General features: G+C 39.6%; 1 protein-coding gene across 2 annotated transcripts in view; it reads right to left on the reverse strand.

Moving 5' to 3' along the window:
• Nelf-A (Negative elongation factor A) overlaps positions 1 to 19,884 on the reverse strand; it is a 103,364-nt gene that overhangs the window by 47,749 nt on the left and 35,731 nt on the right. For both annotated transcript variants that reach the window (XM_067155030.2, XM_067155029.2), the window contains exon 6: positions 19,458 to 19,682. In XM_067155030.2, the coding sequence (XP_067011131.1) occupies positions 19,458 to 19,682 (225 nt within the window). The remainder of the gene's footprint in view (positions 1 to 19,457; positions 19,683 to 19,884) is intronic.

Here is a 19,884-nt window from a genome sequence, read left to right on the forward strand (position 1 = left end):
CCCCATGACAACTGAACAATATTTATCATGTCAACAAAGTTCAGGTAATATAAATCTGAATTAGTGAATATCTCACTGGAGTTGGTCTGTCAAAATATCTGTTGTAACAGAGAATGTTCGAAATAAATTTAAAGTAACTTTTGTTAGATATGTTTCTAAATAAAGCTAACTATTTTTAAAATTTCACCAAGAAATCACTTCAGACCTCATCTTAGCACCTGTTCTTCCATTGAATGTTACAACGACCATTAACCTAGCATTTAAAGTAACATGACTGTAAAATATATGCTGAATTTCATAAAAGTATGCCCTGCCTTTCCGAGTATTGCTCGAAGAATCATATACATAGAGAGAAATTGAACAATGGAAAGGTGTTTTTGTCCATACATTGTGTTTGATTAAGTGTAAATTTGATTTATAGCTAAAGAGAAAAGAATAGGAAAAAAAAACCAAAGGGAAATACAAAGTTTTGCCAGAATGTTTAGGGAGCCGCTATAATTTGAACATAGGGGATCCTGTCGCTGTATTGTTAGATTAAATGACAATATTTTTAGCTGTTAACTAACAATGGTACACGAGTATTTGTTTCACACAAACAAGGTATTTCTACGACGATGGGTACTCTTTCTAGAAAATTTTACAGATTTTTAAACAAGCAAAAAATGTTGATTTTTTAACAATAAAGTGCAAAATTACTGAATAAGTAATTGTGATGCAAGTTTTATTTATTGCTGGAATGTTTCTAACACTCTATATTTTAAATTAGTAAGGATAAAATATGCCTTGAAAAATTATTTCAAAAATGGCCAACCATTTTCTACGTTTTGTTTTTTCTAGACAAGGGCCAGGGAAATCATGGTATACGTTATTTGATTTAACGTTTGAATGGAAGCATCTAGCACACTGCGGTTTGCACAGCAGCGTTACTTGGGATGTGCTCTGTAGGAAAAATATTCTGCATGTGCTAGGTATTTCTATTCGAAAGTTATATCAAACAACTTATACCATGATTTCCCCCACCCTTATCTACCAAAAAAAAAAAAAAAACCCTCAGAAAATGCTTGGCCATTTGCAAAATAATTTTTCAAGGCATATTTTATCCTTACTAATTTAAAATACAGTGTGTTAGAAATAATTCAGCAATAAATCAAACTCTACAATTAGTTATTCAGTAATTTGGTATTTTACTGCCAAAAAAAGCAAACATCACTTGCTTAACGCGCGAGGGGTCTAGTGCCGAGCGTAACGTCAGGAGTCACGTATGATCTTTTTGAGCAGAAATCAATAAAACAACAAACACTTACTTAATAAGCTATTTATTGTTTCAATAATATGAGATAATACTATTTAAACACAGACGATCACTTTTCAACATAACATACATACATTATCATTATAGACTGTTATGCCTTTCAGCGTTCAGTCTGCAAGCCTCTGTGAATTTACTAAACGTCGCCACAATCCTCGATTCGCAACTAGTGTTGTGGCCTCATTTAGTTCTATACCTCTTATCTTTAAATCGTTAGAAACAGAGTCTAACCATCGTCGTCTTGGTCTCCCTCTACTTCTCTTACCCTCCATAGCAGAGTCCATTATTCTCCTAGGTAACCTATCCTCCTCCATTCGCCTCACATGACCCCACCACCGAAGCCGGTTTATGCGTACAGCTTCATCCATCGAGTTCATTTGCTAAATTAGCCTTTATCTCCTCATTCCCAGTACCCTCCTGCCATTGTTCCCACCTGTTTGTACCAGCAATCATTCTTGCTACTTTCATGTCTGTTACTTCTAACTTACGAATAAGATATCCTGAGTCCACCCAGCTTTCGCTCCCATAAAGCAAAGTTGGTCTGAAAACAGACCGATGTAAAGATAGTTTCGTCTGGGAGCTGACTTCCTTCTTACAGAATACTACTGATCGTAACTGCGAGCTCACTCCATTAGCTTTACTACACCTTGATTCAATCTCACTGACTATATTACCATCCTGGGAGAACACACAACCTAAATACTTGAAATTATCGACCTGTTCTAGCTTTGTATCACCAATCTGACATTCAATTCTGTTGAATTTCTTACCTACTGACATCAATTTAGTCTTCGAGAGGCTAATTTTCATACCATACTCATTGCACCTATTTTCAAGTTCCAAGATATTAGACTGCAGGCTTTCGGCACAGTCGGCCATTAAGACCAAGTCGTCAGCATAGGCCAAACTGCTTACTACATTTCCACCTAACTGAATCCCTCCCTGCCATTTTATACCTTTCAGCAGATGATCCATGTAAACTACGAACAGCAAAGGTGAAAGATTTACAGCCTTGTCTAACCCCTGTATGTACCTTGAACCAAGAACTCATTCTACCATCAATTCTCACTGAAGCCCAATTGTCAACATAAATGCCTTTGATTGATTTTAATAATCAACATAATAATTATAATAATGTGATTGCCTCTTGCTGATGGAATTTAAAATAAAATTTCAAGTTCTGTTTATGGAAAATAATTTTAACCTTCAAATGGTTAAACAACGATGCATCGCCCTTCTTGTACACGTCGTTTTGGTCAACGACTGTTTTGCAGCCGTTCATTACACACGCTCTTGTTATGCGTAGTAACACACAAATGTGCTCTATGTAGTATCATTTTAAACATCACATTACAGTCTCTCTTTTTACTTTAGTTGCTAGGCTGTAGACTGCCGTTTAAATGAACTGCACAGTCTTAAAATTCAGTCATTAGGCTCGCTACCTTAACTGCGCAGGACAGTATGGCGCCTTGCCGCGTCACGGTATCGTTCTGTTGAACGTGCTGTTTTTATCAGTGTTTTGTGGAAATGGCGAGTAATTCAGGTTCAAGTCCCATTCGGAAGATGTTGGATGAAATAATGAGTGATGCAAGTGATATGAGTGATAATGACAGTGACAGTGACATTGACGAACTTTCTGGAAAGCTGGAACGTTTATGCGTAATGTGTGGACCAACAAAAAAAGGGGAAGGACCCGGTATTTGTGCCCTGGTTGTAACTGCACAGTTCACAGGGAGTGTTACCACAATTTACAGCACTTTTGGAGGCCTGAAAGGAGAGGAAGAAAATGGAGAGAGCAGTCTAGTTCCGATAGCTACTCTGAGTGACTTTGCGGAGGCGTTCTAGTGCTGGTGTATATATGTATCTCTCTCTCATTCTCCTCAACCTGATGGTTGGTGGGTAGCATGACAGTCCTCGTCCAACGACCTTCTATCCTGAGCCAGCTGCTTGATTAGTTGATATGGACGTCGCCCTTTAATGCCATCGAGGAACCCTGCTCTTGGTCGTCCTCTTCTAGTCTTTCCTTCCAGTTTCCCTTCAAGCAGTGGTGCACCATAATGAATGCCGGAGTAAATGACCTATCCAACTACATCTTCTTTTCATGATCCTTTTCTCTAGACTGATGATTTCTTCAGCTCTCTTGAGAACTTCTTCCTTTGTTAGCCTGTGAGTCCAGGGAATTCGTAACATTCGACGCCAGCACCAGATTTCAAATGCATTTATTCTTTTCTTATCAGCCTTTAATAGAGTCCAGGTTTCAGAGCCATAGGTCGCAATGCTCCAAATGAAGCTCTTAATGAAATGCTTTCTTACTGGTAGGGATATTGCCTTGGAGGTCAATAGGCTTATTTTTTTTTTATTGAAAGCTTCTTTAGCCTGGGCTATTCGAGAATGGACATCCTTTTCACACCTCCCATCAGATGTAATGATGCTTCCCAAATAACTGAACTGATTTACTTGAGTCAATTTTTCTCCTTCCAACCAAGCATTAACATCCTGTTTACCATCTGGAGTACATTTCATTATCTTGGTTTTTGCTCTGTTAACCTTCATATTACATTTTAGTTTTAGTAGATCATTCAGTTTCTTTAGTGAGGTCTCTATGTCTTTCTCAGTTTCAGCTATGAGGGCAACATCATCCGCGAATATATATACACACACGTATGTATATACATATATCTTTATTTGTGTATATAACATCTAAAGTGTTCATATTTTTTTGAAGTGCATAAAATTGTGAACAACATTGTGATTTGACTTTCTCGGTTAAGTCGAGTATTTTAGTGTCTGGTATGGGCGCAAATATTTTGATAATATAATTTTGAAACACTTTTTTGGAAACTCAGGATGGCTGTAAAGATATAATGAAAGGTACAAAACAAAAATATTTTTATTTCACTAGCCTATGATATTATGATTTAATAAAATGCATTACACTGCATAGTTTCCTTTTAAAACCTATTTTTAAGAATTTTTAGTGAAAGTATACAAAAAATCCTGAAAATCGTGTGACCGTACCAGTCGTATAAATAGACCATTTGAGGGTTAAAATGATGTTTAATTTCATGTAACACACGTCTAGACAATGCTCCTTCCCCTCTACTCAACAATGAATGATAACAGTGCACTTTCCGCAGTATAAATAAGTCTATGCCATGAGTTGCGTGTGGTTGAACAGAACGAGACACGCAACGTGAGGTGTTGCGTGCGAACGAAACGACTGGATAGCCAGTTTGTCATTCACTGAACGAGTGGAGAGGGATAACAGTGGTGTGGATGAGTCCATTGAAAGGTACTGACTGAGGGGTAGGAAGTATAATAAACAGTGTTCGCAGAAGGACTGATCAAAATAAACAGAACTGGTTGAAACGGCTGGACGTGACCCCTCACGGGTTAAAAATCTATAAAATTTTCTAGAAGGAGTACCCATTGTTGTAGAAATGCCTTGTTTGCGTGAAATAAATACTTGTGTACCATTGTTAGTTAACAGCTAAATATACTGTCATTTAATTAACAATATAACGACAGGGTCACCTATAATACCAATATAAATGGTCCGTTATTGGACACTATAAATTTTCCAGCTAACTCATTCTTGGTTGCCAGCGTTTCGCCCTCGTGTGCCAGGGTGGGCTCATCAGTTGGTACCTAGAACACCTATGTTTAAATTATAGTTTGTCCCTAAACTTTCTGGCAAAACTGTAGTATAGAAAGAAGTAAAAAAGCATTTCATAACTTTACCATTATCATGTGAATATTTACAGTGTTGTACATAAACCAACTCAAACAATGAGTGAAAGTAACAATTAACACTGTTGGAGAGATGTCTCCATGGATTCGTGACGTGACCACACTGATTCTCTATCTATTTGCGGCCCATATTTATCAAGGCCTTTTTTTTTAGTATTAGTTGGGGGGAATCAACACAGAAAATTTTTCATCTACCGACAAATTTTTAAGCTTTTCTCCCATGACACTTCAAGAGCTAAGGTAAGTTAAGTCCTTCTAGGTGCGATATTCCTACAAAAACAAGCTCACAGAATGAATTGCTTAAAGATGATGATCCATCTGTTGGTGGCGAATGTTATTTTTAACACCTATGCCTCCATTTCTTTCTGAACCCGCCTCTCCAGCCCCATTTAAAAATCTGCTTACAGTGGGAGAAAAGTGACCGCACAAACATATGGGCAGCAAATTAATAAAAATCAAATAAAACAAATACAAAATAAATATAATACAATACTCAAGTGCAATGTTCAGCATTTTTAACCCTGAAATTATCTCAGATAGACACATTTACATCGGTAATTGTGCCTTGTGTGGGACTTCCCCAAAACACTCACCAGGATGTGACCCAGGCTTTCTTGTTCATGCATAACAGAAAAACACTGTCTCATGTCGGCGTCCCTTCACTTTTCACTCACTGAAAACTGTGGTCATTAATTCTCCGTTGTGGATGACGAGAAATGAAGTGTGAACAATCATTTAGGGGCGTAACCTTATGAATGTTAACACTGGCGTACCGGTTAGTTCTGCGCACAATATCCGTGAATAACCCATCAGCTATGAATAACTGAAAAGAATCAAGTTCACTCTTGGTTTTAGTCCCGTTGTGGTTTATAACTAGACGTATCTGAGAATGGGATCCATTTGAAGTTGAAGTCCGACTCATGGCGATCTTTCCAGCCATAAGGAGAGCTACCTACATTGTCATTTTGTATCATTTTCTCGGTATCGGGGTCATCATCACTATATTAACAAACACAATCCAATTCCTTTTTATTAACAATTGTCTAGCTAATTAAATCTCATGCTTCTCGAACGATGCCTTGTTGCTAAGTAACGTCCGTTTACAACACTGCATGGTCATCAAAGAATCCTCCACAAAGCCTGATTTCAAAGAGATTATGGAGGGTTGCTCCAGTTACTCCAGGACGCAACCGTGAGTGCACGTGCCGCTCCTGGAAACAGCTGCATGCCGTTTTATTTGTTCTATCTGGTCAGTGTGATTTAGAGAAGTGTCACGTACAGTCATATCATACCATTGTTGCCTCATGACCCGCCTACTGGAGATATAATGGCAAAGCTACATTATTGGCCTTTCCGATGCTAATTTCTCATTATTGAGGATCGTACTACAGTGTAAAATGAAAGCTCTCAACACTAGTAAGTAATCTGTAGGTAATATGATAAAATTGCATCAAATTGGTTTCCCGCCAGAAACAACAACTTCGAAAAACTGTCGCACAAGAGAGTTTGACCCTCCAGGACACAGACATCATTAAAAAGGTAAACGCTGCTGCCCTGAAGGAAAATCCACCAACTCAAAGACACACTGCCAGCCACACAAGTACATATAAAGGTACGATCTACTGTATAATTAATGAACATCTGAACCTGGTAAAGGCGCATAAGGCACGTGGAAATGCTTTGCAAGCAAGGAATGTTAAAGAACGGCTCACTAATGCCAGAAAATTATACGAAAACTACCTGGCAGAGGATAAATGCCAGTTGGTTATTACCCTGGATGAAGCTTTGGTTTACTTGGATGACACCAACAAGCCCCGAGCAATTTACTATCGCCCAAAGGGCCAAAAGGGGCACTCAAACTTCGTCAAGGAAAACAAAGAAACGTTTGCTAGGAGGTTCATGGTAGTGGCAGGATATTGTGCCTCGGGTAAACTCAGAATCCTCAGAGGCCGAAAAATGAGAAGATCAATGCTACCTACTGCCAGAAGAATGTCATGGACCCCTATTTTGACAAAGATATCCCTCGGCAGTACGGCGAGAATGCTTCAAATGTCTGGATCCACCTAAGCAGCTGTACGAGACGTGCGCGCATAGTTCTTGACCTTGCAAGGAGCGTCCATGTGTTCGACCTAGCATCAGTAGCCAGTCTGAACCTGTTAACATGGCGAGACAGTTACCATTGCAACACTGTATTTTCGCATGTAAACATTATTTTAAGTATGAATCGGCTTGACGGGTATGCAATGCATTCGTTCAGCAATTTCCTGGTGAAGTGCCACCTTCACGAGCACAGATTCACATAATTGTAAATAAATATGAAACCACTGCCTCAGTACACAGTAAAAAAAACATGCACGCACAGAACAATTTAAACAGAAGAAAAGCTAGATGGCAGTGGTGCAAATCTTGAACGGTCACTGAATAAATCACTCACAAAATTAGCACAAGTTTCGGTTTCTTCAGCACGCAGAGCTACAAAGCTGTTACACATCAAACCGTGCAGGTTTACACGGGCCCATTGTTTAAGACCTGCTGATCCAGCCACAAGAGAGAGATATTGTGAGTGGTATCTTGCATCAGTGAATTATTGTATATTCGACCCACAGCTTGTGTTCTTTTCGGATGAGTCCTGGTTTCATCCTCGTGGTCATGTGATCAGTCGTAACTCACGCTACTGGTGTGCAGAAAATCCTAATGGCGTTTATACAGTCCTTCATTACGAAGGATGACACTTCCAGCATCTTTTATCAGGTAAGATTTCATATAAGATTGTATACACACTTAAAGCAGAGCAGCCGGGCGTGACGTAAGTTGGGCTGAGGCAGCTGATGTAACGCAGAGTACAATAAGTGTTCACTCACTCTGGGTTGTTTTTTTTTTTTTGCTAGGGGCTTTACGTCGCACCGACACAGATAGGTCTTATGGCGACGATGGGATAGGAAAGGCCTAGGAGTTGGAAGGAAGCGGCCGTGGCCTTAATTAAGGTACAGCCCCAGCATTTGCCTGGTGTGAAAATGGGAAACCACGGAAAACCATCTTCAGGGCTGCCGATAGTAGGATTCGAACCTACTATCTCCCGGATGCAAGCTCACAGCCACGCGCCTCTACGCGCACGGCCAACTCGCCCGGTACTCTGGGTTTATAAGAAAGACCCATTATACTTGTAAGATTTTTTACCCTTCAATCTTTAGTTATTCCTGTTACTTGGATATAATCCACAATGCAAGCAAGACTTACACACAGTCCACGGCCCACCTATGCGTTCTTGTGTAAGGTGGACTCACCTGTGGCGGTGCAACACTCGCCAGCCAGGTGGATTGAGCGGAAGGTAGAAAGGGCTTTTTTCAATCTCTACAGCCATGTACTACATTCAATTCTGACCATTACAGTGATATTGAGTAACTATCCACCCAGCTACTTATACTTTGATATGAGTTCTGCCCTCAGGCATTGCTTCATACAGCTTTTCTCCATGCAGCCCTGTCTTCTAAAATACTGTTCATTTGCCGGTAGGTATCCTGACTGTATATCATCTGGTATCTATTCGATACTCTTTAATGTTCACACTTCTTTCTATGGGTTTGCCAACAAATACAGTCAAAGTGGTTAAGACGTCCCTCTCTAATATATTTCCCAGGTTATTACGCCATTATTCTACGGTACCAGGCCATAAATACATGCTAAAGAAATCTGGATAGCACATTTACGTCACACTTTAGCGCGTTCATAACTCCCACCATAAGAAATTTAAATCAGCGTTCCGGCTATGTTGTACGCTCGGCGGGCCAGCGACAACTGACCTGGGTAAGGATTTGGTAGAGAACTTAATTTCACAGCCCCGGAGCGCGGTTGTGCATTGGCCTATTTGCTACAGCTGCAAGGAGAGTCAATCCCAAGCCAGTCTTTGTATGGTTGTTTCGATCACGCAACAGTAGCTCGCCTGACGTGTTGGTGCTAAATTTTACGTTTATAAGTAAATTGTTTAACAACGTACGTGAATTAGGCCTACTATACTTACGCATACTGGTCTATAGGACATTCAGTTATGGAAAAGATGAAAGCTAGACATTTTACAAATGATGAAAAATTTTATTGAGGAAGTGGATGCTAATCCACACATGAAATGTGTGCAATTCACATAGATGTTGGACATTCCTATGACAACTTTAAACATGTGTATAGCAATGTGTATACTTTGTGTTTCCAAGAACATTTTTCATCGATGTTTTACCACATTGGTGTTCTTAAAATGTATTATTTCTTTAATTAATTAGAATTGTTTTTCACTGTAATCATTGTTACGTTCAAACCTAACCTTAAATGCAACAGCAAAATGTTTTTCATTTTTTAACACATTCCTCCTTTATGACTTCTTTTTTTTCAGTCCCACCAAAACGTCCTAACTGGTTTTAGCTCTATTCATTTCACAGCTAGTGCCCAAACCAACTCCTCTTCCACATTCTGATGACATTCAACAGTTTTTTCAGTTCACGAACTCCTCCTCATTTCTTACACTTTCTGCCTAAGTTACCATTCTCTATTCTCCTCCACAAACATGTCTCAATCGCTGCCAATCTCCTCGCTTAGCATCCAGGTGTCGGCTCCATACAGCCGAGATGAAGTCAAATCAAAATGCCTGCACAAAGTAGCTCAGGCTATTGATATTTACTGGAAGAATTATTATTCTCATTAATTTTCTTTCAGATATAATTTACCATCAATATGGCCCTGCAACAGGAGAAAGCCTGCTTCCAGCAGTACTGTTACAAGAAGCGTGACGACTATCAAGGAAAGGATGATGCCTCCGATTACTCGGTGGGGACTGAAGAAAGAGGACTATCGGATGACAACTCTGACATTGCCGAATACAAATCGGAAGAACACGAATCAGGAAGTGAATGCAGTGATGGAGTCATGACGCATAAACACAAGGGCAACATCAAAGAATGCCTGGCTATGATGGAGGATTTGTACGACGCCCCCATTAATTGGAGTAGCGTGGATCAGATTGTTAAAACTGATCTGTACCAATCTGTGATAAGAAAGGTGACCAATTACAGCAGCCCAGACCTTTTTGTCAGGATTGCTGACCATCACTTCAGTTGTCACCTCATAATACTCCAAACATACAGCACGTTCTTCAAAAACTGCGAGTATGGAATGACTGTTTACTTACCTGGAGACAAAGTGCCATATGAAACATTCCCTATAGTTTACGATTGGATGTTACAGCACGGCGATAACCACGAGCAACTTTTGACTAGGAGAAACATTCTTGACGTACTTGGAGCTTCAAAATATCTCGGCATCTATGAACTCGAAGAACAGTGTTGGGCATTCATAGACAGCGTGGATGTATTCTCAGAAGAAACAGCGCTTTTGTTGTACATTGAAGCCATGGCTAGGGAGAACAAAACTGTGATGCAGCTCATGCTGCCTCGCATTTCACTAGCTTTCCTATCCCTGGCCAACTCGGATGACTTTGACAATCTTCCTGTAGAGGCAGTGTGCGCCTTACTAAAATCCAATTTCGTCTCGGTCCATAACGAGATGGAGATCTTTAAGGCTGCAGTTAAGTGGTTGTCATTCGACTGGGAGAACAGGAAGCATATGGTGGGAGAAGTGATGAAATGTGTTCGCTTCGGGTTCATGGAACCACATCAGCTGATCCAACTGCTGCGAAGTCAGAAGGATGAGGCAGTGAAAACCATCACTCAAACACCGATAGTCACCAAGTTAATAAAAGAGGGTCAAGAGTACGCAGTGGTGCGCTGTACTTTCGCTAATAGTCCTCAGCAGTACTACACAGAGATGAATTCTCTAGGATTAAAGCCACCAGAACAGAGGAACTGGATTAGTCTAGATAACAAGTATACTGTTCTTGAAAGGCTTATGAGGAGCCTCACTGAAATTGAAGGCACCAATGGACTTTCCTCCGTGTTCACCATCAATCAGAATGGGGTTCAGATCTCTCACCTTAAGAAGGAAACTTGCTACCATACAGATGACGAGATCAAATACAAAGCAGCTTGTATTACTGAAGCTTCTTATAGCAAGGGAGCTATACAAGAATACAGCAATTTAGCTAGCAGCTGCCAAAGTTTTAGCTATAAAGCATTATCTCCTGATGGCAGGGAAATGAATGCTCCTACAGAGAAGATGGCAATTGAAGACGATAACACCAACGCATGTTACAACAACAATAATGGAGATGGTTCTCAAGTGAACGAACGGCAGTTGGTCTGCAAGAAGTGCAGTCACAATAAAGAACATGCTCCCAAAGACGAAATAACGGCAGAAAGAAACCCAAGGATTGAAGAGGAACAACAATACAGAAACAGACAACAGAGACCTGCGAACAACGTGACAGATCGAGCACATGAAGTGACAGCAGACAACAGGCGTAGAACTACAAGTTCTTCCTCATCGTCATCCAGATTGACACCCGGAAACCCTCCGGTGACAGGGCGACCACCAACAGGAAGATCTCCTCAACGAGCTAAAAGTCCAGGGTCAAGCCCTGATCGCAAAACTGGCATTTCAACATGATGAGCGTTCACACTGTTGAATTGAAGTAGAAGCGTCTATACTGGCGTGGTTTACAAGGACAGTGACCACATAAATCATAGTGTATATACATATAAAAGTAAATTATTGTGTCTGCAAAATCTCTAGTCTACCAATTCTTTACCACCAACTGATCTTGAGTGAACCTGGAGTTCTAGAACTCTTCCCATCCCTCAGCTCCTCTTGTGCTGATGCGCACATTAGCCAACAAGGACTCTCTGTCTTATTCTCTTCGCATCTGACGTGTTGGTAATTAATTTTACGTTCGTGGGGCCTCTCTCGGACGGCGTGGGTTCAACCCGCTTCCACGTTTAGCCTCCGCCTAGGCCTAAACTAAGAACAAATTGTTCAAATAGAATCCTTCAGATGATGGGGAGGCGGAGAGTAACAGCGCGCAGGAGGAATGTTTGAGCGGGCAGTCCGTGGTGAGTCGCAGTCCCATGCCCACAGTTACTTATTATTGGACATTAGTTTTTATGCACGTTGTCATATACAACGGATTGACCGTGCTCGCGACATCAGGACAGAAGATAATAGATGTTGATTCCCATAGGGAATCTGAAATATTTGTCCCGAATGAGTAAATTTATAATACCAATATAAATGGTCCGTTATTGGACATTATAAATTTTCCAGCTAACTCATTCCTGGTTGCCAGCGTTTCGCCCCCGTGTGCTAGGCTGGGCTCATCTGTTGGTACCTATATATCATCTGATGGCCAGGCAGGCATCAATTTTTAGTAGTGAGACAGGGTCTCTCATAGTGCTTTGGCACTGCCGGTGGCTGCAATTAGCCTACGCAGTGGCCTCCACAGTATGCACTAGCCAGCGTCTTGGTAGGTGTGCTAGGTACCAACTGATGAGCCCAGCCTAGCATACGGGGGCGAAACGCTGGCAACGAGGAACGAGTTAGCTGGAAAATTTATTATGTCCAATAACGGACCATTTATATTGGTATTACCAGTACAGAACCCGATAGTGTACCTGTAAGAAAGTAGAAATGGATTTAGACGATAAAAAAAAGTAGGCCCGCTCTCACATATTTGACATACAGTATTTATTTCTTATTTTCAATTTAAAAGTTATTCGTTTGCTTTTTTTCTTTTCCTGCGTGATGTACAGCGGTCGGTATGGAATCCGAAATAAACATTGAGAACTTAATAACTTTAATATCGGAAATACCAGTGGTCTCGTGTTTGGGAAAGTGTGATATCATTTAGACCCGTTATTCAGAGAGTATCTTCAAAATTGTGCCCATCTTAAACAAAATGTTAAGGACACAGCATGCGTGAACTATTTCTGTATTTTCTTAAGCATAAACGAAGACTATGATTGTCCGTATTTTTTAACACACTGAAAAGTGTGTTGAAAATGATAGGTTGGAAACTGCATGGAGTTTTGCATGACTCGATTCGTTGTACATGTAAGTCAGCGGAAGCGAGTGCACCCACACATACACAACGGCAAGTTTTACTCCTGCAACGTCTGAAAGAGACCTGAGTGACTAATACACATAAATTAGGCCTACTGTACTTACGTGTGTAACAACATATGTAAATTAGGCCTACTGTACTTACATATACAGCTTTTACGTTTGTAAATGAATTGTGTAACAACGTATATAAATTTATTATTTCTACTGTACTTACGCATAGTGGTTTGCAGGACATTAACTTATGGAGAAGAAGAAGGCTAGAGTTTACAGATGATGAAAAATTATAGTTTATTGAGAAAGTGGATGTCAAGCTACACATGACAGTGTGCAAATCGCCCAGATGTGGCACTTTCCAGTGACAACTTTAAAACATAATCGTAAACGACGTGCATATTTCGCATTTCTACGAACGTTTTTCCGTTAAGTTTTACTATGTTGGTGTTCTTAAAATGTATTATTTCTTTATTTATTTCATTAATTATAATTTTAAACACTTGTTTCTTTGTTTTTATCATAATTTTTTACGTTCAAACCTAACCTAAAATTTAACAGCAAAATTGCTTTTAATTTTTTTTAGCACGTTCCCTCTTTAGGACGTTCTTTTTTTTGGTCCCCACAAAACGCTCTAACCAGTTTTATGTTGTACTGAAAAGGTGGGACCCTCTTGTTAATTTATTTCTTATAATTGCACTTCAATACGGAACAAAAATGAAATTTATAGCTTGTAAGTGACTATGGCTGCTTGTCTGAGGTAAGTACCATTATTCACTAAACAAGAAAGTGTACATAAACTTCTCAGCGCATTGATGCTTTTACGTTCGTAAATGAATTGTGTAACAACGTATATAAATTTATTAGGTCTACTGTACTTATGCATAGCGGTTTGCAGGACATTAAGTTATGGAGAAGAAGAAAGCCAGACAGTTTACAGATGATGAAAAATTAAAGTTTATTGAGAAAGTGGATGTCAAACCACACATGAAAGTGTGCAAATCGCCCAGATGTTGCACTTTCCAGTGACAACCTTAAAACATAATTGTAAGCGACATGTATATTTTGCCGGGTCGGGGATTTTAACCTTCATTGGTTTAATTCCAATGGCTTGGGGGCTGGGTGTTTGTGCTGTCTCCAACATCCCTGCAACTCACACACCACACATAACACTATCCTCCACCACAATAACACGCAGTTACCTATACATGGCAGATGCCATAGATGAAAGGAAATATCATGAATACCAATGAAGACTTAGCTTGATCTGAAAGCAGAAGAAACATGCTAGTACCCTACAGTACTCCATGTCCTTTACGCAGCATTTCATGTTCTTCTGTTATTTCTTAATTACTATTATACTAAGAAGTGGATACTCCTAGCTATATCTTTGTCCTATGAGGAATTTATCATGGATTTCATAACTATTGACTGATACAATTTTTATTATTTAGGCTTTACTGTAGTATACCTATTCATAGGCACATTTTAAACGGCCCTTGCAATTACTAATCAAAATTTTTATGTAAGCTTTGTCTTTTTGGCAGCCTCCGAATGGGGGAAGCAGAAATAAATGCATTTCTAAAAAAATAAAGAGTTATATTTTATAAATGTATGACAAAGACCAGTATAGATTTTTATTACATATTTTAAAGGCCAGGGTACAGTGTATTCAGAAATTTAAAACTAGTAACTTGATAATTTGTTTCCCTCTCCAGTACGAAGTATTACATGTATTGGAAGAGGATGATGAAGACGTAAGGAAATTTTACACCGAGCCACTGGATGCGGGTGATAAGGACTCCGTAGGAGAGAAGAAGAGGATTTTTTAGGATTTTTTTTTGTGATTTTTTTTTTTTGCTAGGGGCTTTACGTCGCACCGACACAGATAGGTCTTATGACGACGATGGGATAGGAAAGGCCTAGGAGTTGGAAGGAAGAGGCCGTGGCCTTAATTAAGGTACAGCCCCAGCATTTGCCTGGTGTGAAAATGGGAAACCACGGAAAACCATTTTCAGGGCTGCCGATAGTGGGATTCGAACCTACTATCTCCCGGATGCAAGCTCACAGCCGCGCGCCTCTACGCGCACGACCAACTCGCCCGGTAAGAAGAGGATTTAGTAGACCATCTTACACGATGGCAGTTGCATGCACTAACCATAATAGTTTTAAGCCACGATTGTAATAAACAGTGTGATGCTCTCTTGCTTTTCTGCCAATTAAAAGGCTAGAAGAAATGTTTTGAGTCCCCTCAACATAGAACAATGATGATCTCCAGAGACAGAAACCTTGCCATTTCCCAAATCAGACTATTGGCCGGTTTCTGGTACACGACAGTTACCTGTGAGTTACCTAAAGGCGCTTGTAACTTTAACTGCGCAGTCAATTTTATTGAGTTTCCGGACACTTAAATCCAGTTTTATAAGCCCTGGTAATAAACAGTGCAGTTATCGTCATGTTTAGAATCTGTCGTCCTCCAACAGATGTCTCTACGCAAATGAATTTAGGGTTATTTTGGTAATATCTAGTTACTTTTACTAGCAGAAGTTTTCTACAATGAAAAATGGTGGGAAAATATGTACACAGTCATCTCAATCAATCTGATTAGCATGTAATAATCTCTCATAATATGAATATACGTACGATCTAATAATGCAAACATTAGATATATCTCCCGTTCTTTCTTATTCACAGTACGCAGACATCGTCTTAATTTCACCTTGATCGTTGTCGTCAGTAAAATGATAAAAGTACACAGCAATTACCAAACAGATCGCTTTTCACTGATCCAGAACTCAGCAAGCGTAAACGAAAATAATCACATAAATGAAAAGGTGCAGCACACTTTCGAACCCATCATTCCGGCACTGAAGTTCTGCACTGATGGTCCAATATCCATTTGTTCTCGCTGCAAGTGTTGCAGATTTTTTTTAGTAGACTGCAAACGCCTACGTTTTTCTCTTCAAGGATGCTGGATATGCACGGCAAGATTGCCGTTTCTTCAGTTTTCTTCCATATCTCGACGCTGAGTCTTACGTGCAAAATGTTGGTTATTCCTGCTCGTATCTCTCTGGAAACTCACTCATTTATCATTCTTCTTTGACATGTAATTTCACCTAATCAGATGCCAAGTTTGGACAACACGAAAGCATTAACTGCCATCTCCAATAGCCAAAAGAAAATAGCCATATCACTAAATTTTTTATAAGTACTGTAGTTCCCTAATGTACTGCTGGAACTGAGAATTTGTAGTTCATAATAACTGCAAAGGACTAGTAATTTGAGATGTTTTACTTACACTGACCACGCAACATGCATCGACAAAAATACTCTCGTAACTGCTGACGTGAAGTCCACTTGAGAATTTCAATCGAACATAGCGAGCTAACCCCGACTCAGGGTGTGAAGTGTGTTGACACAGATAAGAAGATGACATAACCTACAGTTCCCTGCAAGATTTTAAACTAAGTCCAGATGTTTTATGTTTATTGGGAGTCTATGAGACCTCACATCACCGGTTAAAGAATATAATAACATTAAAAAAATCAATGAAAATTCTATATTTATTATTCAGCAGGCTTATATTAAATGCATACCGGTACCTAAGATATTTATTATTTAATACAAATGTAAACATTAATGGTAAATACTCCATAATTTCAGATTGGGTGTTAACTAACTGTTGGTGGGACTCATGATTCACAGCCTGACGAAAGAGATCTTAACATTATAGCTACGGTACACTGAACGATCAATTTGAGCCTGAAGAAAATCCGTTTGATTCGAGTTCTACTCGACGATTCATTTCCCGTATTACAAGATACATCTACATTAGAGGAGTCATGTTCTGAGGAGATTATAACCTAAACAGATGATGGCTGGATGACACCACACTAGTGAAATCAGTGACTAAAAGCCAGTGATAACTTGGAAGTAAAGGTACTGACCGAAATATTGTCGACTCCAGCACACCAAGATAATGTGCCATGTCACAAGACTAGGAGTGTGATGGAGTGGTTCGAGGAACACAGTAGCGAGTTGCAATTGATGTGCTGGGCCCCCAACTCGCCAGATCTTAATCTGATCGAACACATCTTCCTGGAATTTACGGGAATTAGGTGACTTGTGTGTGCAGATGTGATGCCAATTCCCTCCAGCGACCTACCACGGCCTCACTGCTTCCATGCCAAGACGTGTCGCCTCTGTTATCAGTGCCAAATATGGACATACCGGCTATTAGGTAGGTGATCATAATGTTCTGGCTGATCAGTGTACATGGTTCTCAATGTAAATGTTTAGCAAATTTTTCTTTTTTTCAAAACTTCCCTTCCTAAAATTAAGGTGCGAGCTTTATTCAACAACAAGGATTATTGGCATATATTCAGTATTTTAATGAGATCCTATGCTTAATCTGACTGACCCAAATCTTCTAGCAGCAATACTTACAAACTTAAGTACATTTCATGATAACATATCCATCAGCGACACACCTACATGACAATACTGGCTTGGGTATGAATATTTTCTAGCACAAATTTCTGCTAAGTCGAGAACAGTAAGAGATTGCATTAAAATATGGAAATCAAAATAGAAATACATAACAACATGCTTTGTTATTTACAAAAGAATGAATTATAATTTCTCTTTTTGAACATACCGTCAAACGGGGTGATTTCGGACGGTTTTGAGGTTATTTTCGTCTTAACTCACGAAGGGGATCTTAAATTGTATTGTTTTCATCCTAATAATGGGGAATATATCCAATTAATGCAATACCCAACAAATGAAAAATATACACCAACACAGGTTTTCCTGATAAAACAAAACGTAGTGTCCGAATTCACCCCGTACTTCGGGGTGATTTCGGACGCATATGCAATTTAAACCGCTGTCTGAAGTTTCAAAGCGTATTAGGTGATATCGGACATAAATAGTCCATTATTCAATTCCTCGTTCTTTTTGCTTTAGTTTTGTGATATTTAAAGTGTTCGGAGGGTGTCCAAAATATGACTAACTGGTTAAAATCATTGTAATGATAAATGTAATGCGTTACTGATCGATCTTTTTTTTTCTGGCAAGGTAAATGTAAACGTTTTCCGGTCTAAATTAAAATATTAATAGTTATAAACTGTACAGAGATCCTACTGAGAAATCTTAATAATTTTTCTTACAAAAGATACAAATATCAGAGCAAAAAATTCGATACAATGAACATGTAGTTGCCACGGCCTATAAATCTAAAATACGTTTTCTTTGAAAATAAACATTCATCTCTTCTCAAATTTGACTGGAAGTATTTTCGAAATTTGTTCTTTAGCTATTGTATCCTCAGCAGGGATGTTGGGGAAGAAAAACACTTTTCTGCTCTTTTTATATGGGCGCAAGATTTGACATCCACATCCCTTGAACGAATATTTCAGGCCAGGCCAAAATACTGCCTGTATGTTCTTTGTTCCATATCTTGTATTTATAATCTGCAACAAGGAAAGCCTCTTCTTGCACCACCAGAACGTCATTACATTCATTGTGTGCTTCATCGCATTCATTTTCACTTCTGCTGCCAGCGCCATCAATTGTTTCCGCACTGTTTTCATCTCGACGGAAGTCACGGCCAAAAATCGGCTTCTCAGGTAGAACATTTCATTTGCAGCGGCGGCGGGAAGTAGCAGGTTGTGTTGGGTATTTGGTTGGAGCATGGCCGGAGGGTGACGAGCTTCCATGAGCATTTCCTTCTTCCTCATTTAGCATAGGTTGTCTTCCCATTTTTAGGATGTACATTCCGCACTTTATTTTGTAGGGTGGACCAAGGCATAGGCCTACCATGGAAATCAATAATGCTTTCCTATAAGGCAACTTGCCACGTTTAATATCACGTACGGCTTTTTCTAATAATTATGGTTCGTAATTACCCCTCAAAGCAGCTTCTTTCTGCCTCTGATAATTTCTAGGCATTGTCCGAAATCACCCAGACTGCTTTCAATTTTCAGTCAAATATGCGTAAAACACTATTTTTCACAAAATTACACCAAAATTCCACAGCAATCGTTTATAAACACTTCAGTCAGTTGAACTCACTGAAAACCACAGTTATAATGCATTCCTTCCGACCGCAACAATCGAAAGTATCCACTTAATGATAATGCATGAACTTTCAACATTGCCAGTACACACGGGAAATTTTCCAAAGTATGATGTTGATTCGTAATAAAAAGCATAGGACGCGGGAAACATAACCTCAAGATTAAACTAAAATGCGCGCGGAAGTGCAAAGCACCGGCTGCTCGTTGCTATGCGACAAAATACGGCAAATCTACCATACTGTCCGAAATCGCCCCGTTTGACGGTACGTCAAATGCAGGTAAAAAACAAGACATTAAATACAGTAAGAGACAGAAGTCAGACATACTTGACGTAGTATCGCGAGGAATGGTGATGATGGTAGCAACAGTGTGCTGAGGTGTTGCTGGGCTGTATGATGGCGTTGCAGGTGCGGGCGTGGGAGGATTCATAGCAGTCAACCCCACAGCATAGTCCGGCGTGCTGGGGGTGGCTGGCGATGCGAGATTCTGAGCCTGAGCCAACTGTTGTTGGGCAGCCGCAGCTTCAGATGCCTTCTTAGCATCCTCGATGTCTGCAATGTGGAAGATAAGATTAATAAATCAAGCCATTTACAATAACAACATAGTTTTATTATATATAATAGTAAGACCAGAGAGTCATAATGGTGAGCTAGGAAAGTAAGTATGACAAACACATTTACTGGTGGAGACAAGAGTAAATTACAGCAAATGCAGATAAGTATTTTAATCCTATAGGCCTACCTTATTTTCTAC

This window comes from Anabrus simplex, chromosome 10 (genome assembly GCF_040414725.1).
Source record: "Anabrus simplex isolate iqAnaSimp1 chromosome 10, ASM4041472v1, whole genome shotgun sequence".
NCBI classification, from domain to species: domain Eukaryota; kingdom Metazoa; phylum Arthropoda; class Insecta; order Orthoptera; family Tettigoniidae; genus Anabrus; species Anabrus simplex.